At 42.8% G+C, this 14334-nt stretch overlaps 1 protein-coding gene across 2 annotated transcripts in view; it reads right to left on the bottom strand.

Annotated features, from left to right (window-relative positions):
* The window catches only part of SLC1A1 (solute carrier family 1 member 1), an 83623-nt gene that overhangs the window by 18806 nt on the left and 50483 nt on the right, over positions 1–14334 (bottom strand). For both annotated transcript variants that reach the window (XM_058301794.1, XM_058301795.2), the window contains exons 3-5: positions 3243–3335; positions 1453–1567; positions 1230–1272 (exon numbers count right to left, since the gene is read on the bottom strand). In XM_058301794.1, coding sequence (XP_058157777.1) covers positions 1230–1272; positions 1453–1567; positions 3243–3335 — 251 coding nt within the window. The remainder of the gene's footprint in view (positions 1–1229; positions 1273–1452; positions 1568–3242; positions 3336–14334) is intronic.

The following is a 14334-nucleotide window of genomic DNA, read 5'->3' as shown; positions in this document are numbered from 1 at the left end:
GGTGGGACCTGTTGGCTCCATTTTTGATGGTTTTTTCCCTGAGGGTTTGGAACCAAAAGTAGTATCAAGAAATCCAAACCGATGACTCCAGCAACAACCACTCAAGAATGTCAAATGACAAACTGATGGAGCAGTAATGTGAAAGTAAGTACAGGCTCACCTGTAGGTGCTTCCACTGAGAGACCACACAGTGAGACCATGGGAGGGAGCCACCTCCGCACTCTGATAAAGGTAGGCACCATAGTTTTAATAAACATCAAGAAATATTTAGCTATTTGGTTGCTCCAAAATTAATCTTTTTAGTACTGTTCACTGAGTAGATTTCTACTGAAGCTCTTTCTTGAGCTCTGGTTCTGTGGGGCTTCAGCATGGAGATTTAAGAAAGAGCTAGTGTATCATTACACCAGGCATTTAAGTGTCATGCCTACCAGGCTTTGCCCACACCAAGAACTTCACAAACAATCACTGTTGCAAAGTCCCCCCACCCCCCAAATAGAGGTGGTTCTGTGCCATGTGGAGGTTGGCAAGGGAGCAATTTAACTGCCATTTTTTGTTGGTATACACAGAGGTCTCTCTGTTCAAGTAATTTATGCAAATGAATACAGCAGTTTGTGATAGACTCAGCTGTATTAAAGCATATAGATAAAAAGGAGAAAGAGGCGTGAAGTAAATGGAGTGAAGAGAGTGTTTTTCTTTCATAGAGAAAAAAATTCATGGCTTTGTTACATTGCTCTGTGAAGTGCCAGCTATGGGGATGTAACGATTGAGGAAAAGACAGGATCCCAGGAATGCTAATCACACCACACGGGTTAGATACTGAATTCCGATCGTTTCAAGGAAAGAGGAGAAGAGACGAGAGCTATGTTCTCACTGCACTGCATCGACAGAATCTAAATTTCTTCAAGAATATAAGGATTGCCACAAAATAGGCACCAGAGTCCACCTTTTAAAATACTTATTGATTGACAGATTCTTGACTTTTCTCCATTTGAGCCTTTTGGGGGAAAATAAGTATAGATTAAAGAGGAGCCGTGTTAACTGAAGGCCTGTACATCATGAAGCACTGGAAAGAAGAGGGAGACAAAACTCCATTCATGGATGCATTTCCTGCTGTCATTTTCGATGGGTTAATTCCATTTCTTAGGTCACAGCAGAAAAACAAAACAAAACAAAACTTATTTGATAATGGGAAGAGGGGGATAGCTCTGGGGCAAAAGAATTAATATTACCTGCTGAAAACAGGCTTGGACAAGGTTCTCAGGGAACATATTCCTGTTGGAGACATGAAAAGGCATGTTAGGGCAAAAAGCGTTTTTGTCATATCCAATGCATTGATGGAAATGAGTGTAATTTCAAGATAGTGACAGCAGAGCATTAAGCCAAGTTTGGGGGCCCTGTGTGACTGCACAAGTCACATGCCCCTGAAGCTGGCCCTGCTGTCAAGACACTTACCTGATCAGGTCTAACATGGCATCCACTGTACTGACTTCAGGGGTACTGCCAGTCCTGTCAATTTCAGCCACTTTCTGGGTGACACCAGGCTTGATGCTCACTACCAGCACGATACCTGTGGCCAAGGACAGCACCCACAGAGGATTAAGAATTTTCCAGGGCACCTAGCACTCTTGGTGCAGCTATCTCAGCACCAGTAGGCATGGTAGTAGCAGGCAATATGGCAATGGGACCCTGAGGACCTGCCAAATGTTGACTCTCAGCTGGGACCTCAGCAGCAGCCTTAATTCCTTTTCCATTTAAATGAATAAGCAAAAGGAACTCTTTCCATTTTTTAAGGAAGGGGTTGCATCTTGGAATTGCTCCCAGAAAACATCTGCTGGCCATACTATCTTTTTTCTCAACTTATGAGCTCAGACTACTTCATAGGTGTTGGGGTAAGAGTGATTCATATTCCTGTCCAGAGAACTTATCGATATCTTTTTGTAACTTCTACCCACAGATCCTGGTTATTCTCCAGAGGGTAGTACAAAACAAGTCTTTTTCCACATGACAGGTCTCAAATATCTGGAAAGCTGTTGTAGGAGAAAAGCATTGCTCTGTATCACTCCAAGGGGGTGGGATTAGGACAAACAGATGGGAGTTACTGGGAAAGAGATTTCATTTGGCTGTAAGAAAGAATTGTCAAAACAGTAGAGTATCTGAAAATGCCATTTTGGCCTTCGGAAGTGGTGGGATCCTGTCACTTGAGGTATGCAAAAAGAGGCAATATGTTGCAGAAGAGACCAAGGCAATGGAGGTTGTTTGACTGCAGAGGAATGAAAGGGAAAAAGTCTGCCTGCCCTTCATTGCCTTCCCCAAGAGGAGAAGGAAATGCTAATCCAAGGAGGCAGGCCTTCAGAATACTGATGGGTCAGTTTTACTAGTGGGAAGGGTCACTAGGCAATAAAGAGACATGACTCCCTCTCTCTCTCAGGGCTGCAGAAAGGATATATATGCCCAGCCAGTGGTGAACTTATAGCTTGCTTTCTCCCTGTCTTTTTTCTTTTTTTCTTCCTTTGCATTTGTCTCCTATGGGAACCTCATGAGGAGATGTGGCTTTGGTTTGAGGCAGGGTAATATCACTACAACTTCACAACTCTGTCCCAAGAACTTCTCATCAATTCATTAAAGTAGGACTGCAAGGGTCAAGCTGGCTGTGCATCCGAGTAATTTCCTTTCTCCCTTCCCAGTCTGGGCATCCATCCTAAAATGACATGCTAGGAAAAGGATGGATCAAGCTTTCGTCGCAAAAGAGGTGCCAAAGTTGTAAGAGCAGCTATATTCTCTTATTAAAACTTTCTACCTCTTTCAAGTTGGATCTATACTTGGCAAAACTCTGTTCAGCTGTTGGTTCTTGGAACTGTGAAATATGACACGTACTGAAATGTTATCTTTCTGGAAACATTTTATAATTATACTCAACTCCACTATTACACACTGATTTCCCAGTTTTAGGATTATATAAACTCTTGGCTTTCCTTTCTTCTACTCAATGATCCTGATAAGACATAGAACTGTCACCCTCTTTCTATTTCTTATTAGAGACATTAATAAGCAGTACCATAGCTGAAATTGAGTCAGTATTATATTTTCTTCACATAAAATGTGGCATGTAGACATCAAGTCAAAAAGCTTCATGGTAATTTGACAGTACTATTTAATGATTAAAAAGCAATGGTGCATTAAAAAAGTCCAATTATTTTTGAATGAAAAGTCACAATTCTATAGAGGAATTAAATAAATTTTACCTAAAATTACAGCAATGACAGTGGTACAGAAATAATATACGACAGCACGCAGTCCTATTTTTCCAGATACATTGGTATCCAGTGCAGCAACACCTGAAAGGGAGAAAAGGCCAATTACATACATTTTTATAAGGTCAGTTTCTAGGACTGATGATTCAATATCCGAGGTGTGAAATAAAAGGCTGAACACTAGTGTCTGCATCTAGCAGGTCTGTCTTATACATTTTGAAAGGATAAGATGCAATGGGAAAAAGAAGCACTTCAAAATTGCAAACAGAGAATTAAGAGATGGAAGCCTCATGAGGCGCAAGCTGCCCTGAAGGCTCACCCTCACTGTCTTGGGTCTGTAGAGTCTTGGCTTTGGTTTTTCTAATGGGCGGACAAGAGTCACAACCAGAAGGAATCTCCCTTTTGCATTTGCTATAAGAACTTTATCAAGATTTTGCACATCACTCAACATTGTTAATGTTAAATCCCTTTTGGAATTTGGTATCAAGGAAAAGTTTATCACTTTATGATAAAAAGCATTTATCACATAACAAGAATTGTGTGGCTCATGATTGTTTCCCTTTCTGCCTTTTCTGCCAGGAAACTCAGAGTCAACTAAAAAAAAGATCTTTTACATGTGATGATAAAAGTAATATGTACTTATTACAAATATCTGGAAAAAATAAAAGCTTACAAAGATAAAAACAAAAGCCACTTCATCTTGTAAGCAACAATTAATACAGTTAATATTCTGGAGAATTGTCTTCTTTTTATCCTTCTTCTTCTCTATTTTACAAACATAGTTAAAATACTTTTATAGTTTTTAATACTCTCTCTTCTTAATCCTGTATTATAAGCATTTTCCCTTCATCATTAAAAATGCACCCTAAGGATAATTTTATTGGTTACACAATCTTCTGTCATGTGGCTGCAACCATAATGTATTTAATCATTCAATCCAAATTTAACAATAAATCAGTAATTTCATTATCCATCCTAACCAGCCTATTTCCTTTTTTTCATGATTTTCAAATTATTTCTACGTTAACCACATTATCATGTATGACTTTTATTGTGAGATGCCTTAAAATTTGTTTGAAAGACCTAATAAATTTTGATTTATATGATAAGGTAATTGAAGACACTTATGGCACATTGTCAGATCTAGTTTCAAATGGTCTTTGGCTGACAGTGACTTAATTGCTGCCTGGACTTGGCAAGGCTGTCTGGACGGCCAAGCACAGCTGTACTAGAGGTGGAAGGTGTATGCTCCTCCTTGGTGGAAACCCTTGCCCTCTAGCAAAGATGATCATATAAATGGAGTTGAAAGATGCTGCTCTCTAACTACCTCTACCTGGAAGGTGGGGCAAATTGAGGAACAACCAAATCAACTTTCAGCAAGCCTTTGTTGGGAGGTTTTAGATTCTACCCTGCCCAATTTCCAAAATGAGAATCTCATTTTGAGTCAAATGGTCTAAGAAAGACAATTTTGAGTCTTCAACACACATAGGTTGTCCCATGACCGTTTGCCAAGCCTACCTAGTAGGAAAAATGAAGAGGCTGTTGCGAGGCAACCCCAATTTAAATGACCAATTTAAATGACTGGGATATTATGCTCCTCATGTTTAACTATACATATTTGATGCCCCGGATAAGTCCTTAAGGAAGCTTTAATCATTATGATGACAGAACAAGTGACTTCTCACTCCAAACACATCATTCCTCCAGCTATTGATTACTCCTTTGGAAGTTAATATTTGGAGAGAAGATGCTGTGGCTTATTTAGCAGCCACCCCAGGATGTTGGTTAAGGGCCCAATTTACCAACGTCTGGGATAAAATTGCATAATTACCATTTGATGGATCTACTGCAACAATTACATCCCAGAATAACCTTGATGATAGCTTCTAGGCTCAGTCTTTGGAAAAAATGCAGGTTGGTGTACTGAAAAGACTTTCTTTTCTTGAGGTAAGACAATTAAAATTAACAACTATGCAAGGAACAACTACAAAAAAATTGAGAGGGACTAAAGGTGACAATTCAGAAACAAACTCTCTCATATTTAGAGCAAATAATATTGCAGATATAAATTTGTTAAGTATATTATATGATTATGAAATGTGCCTTTCCATTTTACACATTGGAACATTATAATAATTATTTATAATAATAATGGTAGGTTAAAAAAAACACAAGAAAATCAACGTTTTAAATTAATTCCAAGGAACCTGTGTAAGTACCTGCCACCCTGACTTAACAGAAGCAGTATGCTCAGATCCACTGGCCTTCTTCAGTAGATGTCCAATTAAAGCAGTTCCCAGCCCTGAAGGTGCTGACAAGTGACAGGTTCCCAGGGCTGCTGCGGAACTGTTCTCTAGTGTTTTGTGCCCTCTCAAGATTTTCTTCCAGCAGTGAAACAAATTAAATCTATGTGGGTAATTGTTTCCAGCATATGTTAATATGTCTTAATTTGTCTTAATGATTTGGCCATGGGCTGGTGCCTCTGCTTCTACTCCAGGACCCAGCTGGCAATAAAATGCTTCATAAAAATGAGATTCTTGGTAGAAATCCCTTAAACAAATAAATGCAGGCAACCGGCTCCTCTCCGCTGGAGTGCAGCAACTAACATGACACTATTTATTTTTCAACTTTCTAATCTACTTCGGTCTTACAATTTCCCTAGATATATCAGAACTTTCCCAAAAGATACAATTATACCTTCCTATGTGTCTAGAGGTACTCCTCTACCTCTCTGGCCCCAAATTCAGGCTCTTGGACAAACATAATGCTTTGCTGGGGGCAGGGATAGTGACCACCAGAGAGGAAGGAACATAATATGCAGGGAAACAGCCTATTAATCTTCAAAAACCTCTATAGTAGGAATGTCGCAGAAATCACAGAAGACTATAAAATGCCTGTCTGAATGGTCTAAACACCACTTTCCAATAATAATAATAAAGATGATAATAAAATAATGACAATAGACACTGCATATTGGGCAACGAGTACATATTAAGTGTGTCTCCTTCAACTTTCCCTATAAGGTAGGCACTTTATCCCCATTTTACAGAGGAGAACGCTATCTAGCTCAGAAAGGCTAAGAAACATACCACCATCATTTATAGAACTGGTTAGTGGTGGAGCTAGGATCCCAACCCAGGTTTGATCCTGAATGCCATATTTTTAACTACTATGTCTAACTCTATCCTGCTGCAAAATTCTAGACCAGCGTTACACACCAGTAAAGAATTTCCTGTGATGAAGGAAATGTTCTATATCTGTGGTATCCACTGCGGTAGCCTCTAGCTACAATTGCTATTGGGCACTTGAAATAATAGCTAGTGGGACTGAGGAAATGAATTTTTAATGGTATTTGATTTTAATTAATTTAAACCTGAATAGCCTCACATAGCTAGTGGCTATCATATGACAGAGCACAAGTCTCTAGATCCTACCAGCCTTTAGTGGGTGCTCAACAATGTTGAAGGAATGAACTCAAGCTTAACTCCATAAAATTCTGTAAAATCTCATTACATTGCCGACGTGGGGCAGGGGAGAGGAAGGTAATAAACCATAACATCTTGGTATGTATCTCTCTCACAGCATTGTCCGTGTTGTTCTAAGGCCTGAGCCTTATTCTTCTCTGGGTCCCTGGTGCATTATAACAAGGTGCTCCATGAATGTTTGTCTGTTGCTTCCCATGTGTCTGAAAGAGCTGCACTTTTTATGGGCAGCCCTCCCCTTACAAACAGCCCATTTCAAAAGTCCACTCTCGTCTCAACTCAGCAGGCAGTCTCCTTAGAAACCACTTTATACATGGTGGTTTGGTTTGATTCCCAGGGAAGCCAATAGAGAAAGCACTTTCACCCATAATAGACCTCCATGTGAGAACATGCTTAACATCTTTGTGTTTCTCAAACTGTTTTTTTGTTGTTGTTATTGTTCCACCTCATCCTGCCTCCCCCAGGGAGCCTTTTAGACATTTTTTTTTCCTAATTGCCACCCCCATGAAATTTTAATATCACCAATAAACTTTATATCTTTTTATGTGCTGTATGTGTTTATGTGTTTTATATAAAAAGAGAAATATGTTTTTGTCACTTGAGAACCCCTTTTCTCCACTTTGGGGGCGTTACTGCCCCTGTTGAGAACACATGGTCTAGGCTCAATGAATGCTGGCCGAGCCAAATGACAAGAAAGGCTGTCATTAGACCCCAACGGCGGTGCCCCTCGAGGCCTCCTGAGGGGAGCGAAACAGCATGACCTCCTAGTTCAAACGTGTGCGGCAGCACAGTGCTTAGTTGAGGCTCTGCTCTACTCAGCCATCTGGGTTGCTTGCTTCCAGCCCACCCTGCCGGCCTGTTGAGCTTAGAAGACCACCTCTCTTTAAAGTCACCTTCCAGAACTCATTTCTCCAGGTGCCACCCGGTGATAGAGGAATGTGTACCACTACCTTACAAAGCTGGAGCGACAAGAGATGCAGAGAAATCAAAGTGTTTAAAAAATATGTGTAGCAGTTTGACAGTAATTGTATTATCTGTCAAATCTAATCATGAGAAACAGGGCTAGCATTTCATTCAGCTTTGTTTTTTATACCATTTTTCTAGTAACTCATTTTTATTGTACTTTATAAATGTTACTGGTCTGTGACAGATTGGAAATGAAAAAACAAAACAAACAAAACTGGATCTTGCCTACAGATCCTCTGCAAAGCCCTGTTGCAGAGATCAGGTACAGTGGCTTCCCAAGGAGCCAGACGTGTCTCCCGGCTGTGGTGAGCAGGAGAGAACTGATGGAGCAGATGGCACCTAAACTGGGTAGAAAAAGACAAGTAGGAATCCAGTTAGCAGTAGGCGCCCTGGGGTGTTCTTAAAGCTAGGGGCAATTTTGAGGCTGGGCTGTGGCCTGGAAACAGATAATAAAGTCCAAGTTTGTCCTTGGAAGTTAGGGGCACCTGCTAGCTTTTTATTTTAGGAAACAGCATTTGCTTTCTTCACCTCAGGAGGAGGCTCTGAGGAGCTGGGGTGCTGGATCCTCGCCCAAGTGGTAAAAATCTAAACTTTTTATAAAAACACTACAAAGGAAGCAGTTGCCAGGGGCTAAACAATAGCAGGTTTTAAAAATAAACACCCAAAGGCAAAAGACTCCTCTGAGAGCTCTCTGATTAAGCTACCACCCACCAGAGAACAAAGTTTTCGTGACAATCTCTCTCCAACTTGCTGTTAAGCTGTCAAAATTAACTCCGCTATTAAGTGGGTTTTTTTGGTCTGGCATTTGACAGGGCTTTGCAGTTGTGAGTGGACACAACATCCAAGAAACTTGCTGTTGCAGAGGAGTTAAAACCCACTTATGAGGATGACACCTACCACTGAACAAGCAGGGAGACCGCGAGCATAGAGGCTCAAATCCCAGCTTTCTCCAGAACTGTTTCTCCATTCATGAAATGGAGGTTCTCAAAATGCCTATACCTCTTTCAGGGTAATGTGAGGAGCAGAATGAGTAATCTTATCTTCCATGGCTATTTTGAGGATTAGAAATAACAGATAGAAAATACCTAATAGAGTGCCTGGAAGTTCATTTAAACTCAGTAAATAGCTTCTTTTACTATTATGGAATGAATTGATATATATGATTTGTGTCACTGAACAAATGGAAGGCACCCAACAAGGTCTGACTCCTTCATTCCCTCACTTAATTCCTTTTGCTGCACAGTCACTAAACAAACCTTTTTAAAAATACAGACCAGGGAGTGGGTATAGCTCAGTGGTTGAGCACCTGCTTCCCATGGGATTGAACCCAGGACCTCCTAAAAACAACATAGACCAGGTCATTTCAGATCCCGTATAATCCTTCAAAGGCACTGAAGTGCCACGGCTAACTAGACCTGCAGGAAGGGCCCCTGCTGCCTCCGAAGGCCCACCTCGGGCACTTCCTGCCTCCTCACCCTTCTCCAGCCCTCCTCTCCTACTTTTTGGAGTGGGCCAAACTCAAGGACTGTCTCTACACATCTCTATCTTGCCCTTCTCTTCATTTGGCTACATTTAAGTCCTTTCTTCTGAGTCCTTCCTTGAGTCCCCAGACTAAACTGGGCCCCTCCTCTTTTCCTCTCTAGGCATCCTGTCCTTATCACATGTCACAATCTTTACCCATGGGTCCATTTATTTAATGCCTGTCTCTCTTGCTAGATAGAAGATAAACTCAATGAGCATAGGCGGCCCAGGCATCTGCTTGTTCACCAGTGTATACCCAATGCCTAGCACCTAGGAAAAGCTCAGTAACTGTGTGCTCACTGAATGAATACCATAGTTATTTATGTGCGGCTGCCTGGGTCCCAGGCCCCGCTCCCGGGCTGTGGCCCCAAGGCAGCAGAATGTTCTAGAATGGAACTCAAGACTCTGTGTCAGTCCCAGGTGCTGCCTTGGGGATCTGTGTGATCTTGGCAATGCAGCTCAATTTCTCTTGAGCCTCCTGATTCTTTACCCCTGAAAATGGAGACAAGGTCCCACCTACTTGCTGCTTCACAGGATTGCTATGAGGATTAAATTTAAAAGCTGATAAATTCTAAACTGCAAAACATGACTTTTATTTCCTAGGGAAAACATGGCTGGATATGCTCTCCGTTTGTTAATCCAGGGCCCAGGGGAATCTCTGCAGTCTGGATTAACACCTCTAGGTGTTAGTTAAAAGGAAGAGAAAAGGCAGAGGGGAGCATGTGAAACAGATTCCTGGTCATTTCACCTATGCTATCTATTTTTCTTAGAAAGGATAATACAAAGATCCTGGGCTATTTGGTCTGTGAAGTTAACAAAACAAGCTGGCCCTGGGTAGAATCAACGAAAGGTCACTTTGTAGCCTGTGTCAGCAGGTCTGCATTTGACATTCAAAACATGGTCTCCCGGCCATTCTGCAGCAGTGCGGGGTGCTGCTTGAACATTTTTAATGCCTCGGAGCTTGGTGGTGTTTGTAGTTGGGACCAATTCTTCAGAAGACCCCAAGAGCTTTTCCTAGGAGGCTTACTGTTGAATAAAACCATCATGCACTCCGTAGGGGATATGACAAACGCAGCCCTTCTCTTCCAAAGTCTATGCGAACGCAATGCTCTGACATCGGCAGCTAGCCAAAGCCTCAGTGAAACTTTTCTGGATTTCTGCCCACATGTAATTATTACTGGGCTCTCTCTTTTGCTTTTCCTTATCCGATAAAGCAGTTAGAAGCTTCTTGAAGGCTGGTGAAGTTTACATTGTTTTCATTTCCAGAATGAATGCATTTATGTGCCCTTGTCTATGTATCACTCAGTTCTAATATTGGCCCTGTAGATGCTCCTTTCTAGAAACTTCTGACAGGTTCAGATAAAAAAGAGAAAATGAACATCACATAGCACTTAAAATGCACTATGACATGATACTATTATTTTCCCAATTTCAGAGTTTTGGAGGAAAAAGTTAACTGACTAGCCCAAGGTTTCAGTTAGGAAATGCCAGAGTCAGGATTTGAACAACTCAAAATCCCAAAAATGCCCCGACACATCAGGATTTGAACCCAGGCAATCTGTCTCCTAAGGCTGTACTCTTAACCACTAGACCAGGGGTTCTTAACCTTTTTTGTTCCATTGACCCCTTTGCCAGTCAGGTGAGAATCACGGACCCCTCACTAAGTCCACACTATACTGTGTATTATTTAATAAATATATTACACCTGCACCAACACGTCCCCACAAGAATGTTTTTTGTTTGAATTTCAATCAAGCTCATAGACCCCTGGTTAAGAACCCCTGCACTGGCCTCTTCTGCTGCTCTATGACTAATACCTGGCCAGCTGAAGCTTGTTCAGGGTGCCCCTTGATAGAGAATGGACAGGACATATGGGTGGAAGTCATTGCTTAACTTGTACTCTCTTGCCAACAGGGTCAAGTCCAGACCCCTTAGCACACAAGGCCATGCAGTGAAGTCACAGGCTCCCTCCACATCCCATCCCTCCTCCCCAAGTCTCCTGCTTTCCAGACCAAGTCTCACTGTTCTCCCAAGAAGCCACAGCTTCTGCTATTTCTTCTGCTTGGAATGCTATCCCCCATTCACCCAATTCCTCTCCCTCCTCAAAGCCCCAGCCCAATGTCCCTTCCAAGTCCTCACTCCCACAAAGCACCGACCAGGCAGCACAGCAATGCAGTCTCTTCTGCTTGCTGAGTAGGGCTTACCTTTGTATTTCATGAGCCTAGCACAGAGCCTGTCACATCAAAGATGAGTGAATGAAATGAGTAAACAGTCTCCTAGGTTCACACATTCAACACACAGGAGTTCCTTAGAATTCCCGCATGGTTTCTCCCTCCTTTCTTTAGAAACAAAATTGGGTTAACATACAGTCCAACAGATCTACGGTCCAGTAACTAGCAGTTTAGACAGAAGGAAGACTCTCATGGCTGATCATCTGGGCTTTGCCAACTTAGGGAGAAACTGAAGCAGGCATTTTATTTATCTCTTGCCACTTTGCATTTTATTTGCATCAGGTGGCACGTTCATTGTGAATACTCCATGTCTTATGAGCTATGGACTCCTTTCTCCTTTGGAGGAAAAGCACTGCAGAAATCAAATTACTATAATAAGTCTTCTGGCTTCAACAGATATGCTCTAACTTGACACACATTTCTTGAAGTTCTTTGGAAATTTGTGTGGGCAAAATTGCTTAGGCCACCTTATTTTCCCAGTTCAAACAAGGCGGGGGGCATCTCATCACATGCTGCAAATGAGGCAAGAGGTTCTTTCATTCCTAGCCTGTATCCTACACTACACTCAATCCCCGGTACCCCCTAAAAACAAACAGACAAAAACAACAAACAAATGAAAAAAAAAACAACAACTCAGGGGAGCCAGTGGAGCTCAGTGGTAGAGCACCGACTTCCTGCATAGGAGGTCCCGGGTTTAATCTCTGGCCCCAGTACCTTAAAAAAATAAAATAAATAAAAATTTAAAAATTAAGTACTGGAAAACCTCTGCCCTGTGGCTGAGATCAAGGTCCACAAATATTGAAATCCTGATGCAGAAGCTGGAGTAACAACCATTTAAAAGTCTGAAGTAAGTTTTTTAAATTCTTCCAGAGTCTTAAATTCATCTTTGGAGAAGTTCCTGACAAATTTCAGTCCAATTCTCAACCAGTCTTGATACCTGGAACGCAAACGTTTCTCACTGAAAGATGGAGTCTTCTGTTTGGTAACGTGACTCGTCACGGAGGTACTAGGACTCCAGGACTCAGTGGCCCCGCGGCAGGGCATGATTTTGGAAAAGGGGGGAGTTTCCTGTGGCTTCGCATAAACGTGAAAGATCATCGAGCTGCCAACTGGTGCTGCCTTAGGAGCGTGTGTGCTGGCTGAGGAGGCATTTGGAGGAAACCAGGGGGGAGATGCGGGAGGGACAGGAACCCGCTTCTCCCTGCTCTGAAGGAGCACGGTGGGCTTGGCGTGCCCACCCGGGCCACTCTCCAAGTCCGAAAAGTCGGGTGGGTAGGCAATAACCCAGCTTCTGCTGTAAGTGTCCTGAAGGCGCCCACGAGGCAAAACACTCCCTTGTGACTGAAGTGGCTGTTCCACGGTGTCGACCATCCCAGGAAGAGGTCGCTCCCGGGTCAGGATACGGAGACCTTCGAGATGGCGCAGGTTTCCTTCTTAGATCCTAGTGCCAGGGTCAGGGAATAGGGTATAGCAAGGCTTGGGACATCTTCCTGTGGAGGGATCAGCTGGCCCCAGCGTCCGGGACGCAGGCTGACAGCTACACAGAGGGGCAGCCCTGATAAGGGACCCGGAGGCTCCAGAAAGAGCTCCATGGGGAGCAACTGAATGTCATCTTTGTGTCTGACCTGCTTCGGTTATCTCCAGACCTTTTAGGAGAGTTTTGTCCCGAGGAGTCTGGTCTCAGTTGTGCTGGGGAGAAATGAGCTCTTGTATCTTAGGATGGAGGGCAAAGTGGGAGGTCTCAGGATAGGGGTGGGGGTGGGGGTGGCAGCGGCCAGACCAGACTCCAGGGGGGGCCCCTGGCCCAGGTGATGGTGACAAAGAGGCAGAGCAGAAGAGGTGGGGACCTCTTCCCAAGCACAACTAAGACAGCACCCTGGAAGGGTGCTCGGGGGACCCTTGGGTAGAGGGTGGTGTTCCATTTCTGTGCTGGTTGTAGGAGGTTCAAGTCATTCTAATGTGGGTATTAAAGAAAATGTGCCATGAATTTAAAAGGACTGGGTGGTGAGAGCTGGACCGCGATGTTCCAGAGCCACAACACTCAGGCATGTCCGCCAGCCATTTTCCCTGCTACTTCCCTGGAGAAGTGACATAAATACAGCTTACGAGCCTAAGTGTTAACGGGGTCCAAGCACAGATATTCCACGCATGGCATGAACCAGTTCCTCAGGATGTGAATTACAGGTATGATTCTGTCCCTTAATGGCTACACAGTCTGTCTTGGAAAATGCCTTGAAGAGATTCTATCTCCTGCGCCCTTTTTTTCCCATCCTTTTAAGCTAATTCCAGATATTGTCATTTCATCCCTAAATAATTCATTATGAATTAAAAAAAAAAAAAGGACATTTTCTTATGTACTCTTTTGCTATTATTACATTTAACAAAATTCTCAATAATTTCTTGAAATGCAGTAGCCAGTCATATTCAAATTTCCTTGGTTAACATGACTTCTTAACCCATCGTCACAGGGATTCTTCCTGATTTAAAAAACAACAACAAAACAGCTATAAAGTATTTCTTTGTCACCAGAAGCTTTGGTGGCAATTTTTCCCCCTACCTGTTAATCTGGCAAGAGAATTTCCTTTTATACAGTTTTACTTGTGACTCTACCTCCAATGTATGTATCCTTAGGGGGCCCATTTAACTCTCCCCAGCTTCCCACAATACACGAATGAAATAAGGCATCAACCTGCCAGATTTATGAAGGTCCTCAAAATGTGGCAACTGATATTCCTGTGTATTTTCCACAACCACCTTCCACTTTACCCTCCTGGCTCTGAGCTGGATGGGGAGGCTGAGAACCATGGCAGGGCTAGGGGAGGGCCTGCACAACAGGGCAAAGGTGGTGCTGGGTGGCAGGGGCAGGGTGCAGAGCTGGGAAGA

The sequence above is a fragment of the Dasypus novemcinctus genome, chromosome 8 (genome assembly GCF_030445035.2).
Source record: "Dasypus novemcinctus isolate mDasNov1 chromosome 8, mDasNov1.1.hap2, whole genome shotgun sequence".
Lineage (NCBI taxonomy): Eukaryota > Metazoa > Chordata > Mammalia > Cingulata > Dasypodidae > Dasypus > Dasypus novemcinctus.
This window is presented reverse-complemented; position numbering and strand designations above follow the sequence as displayed.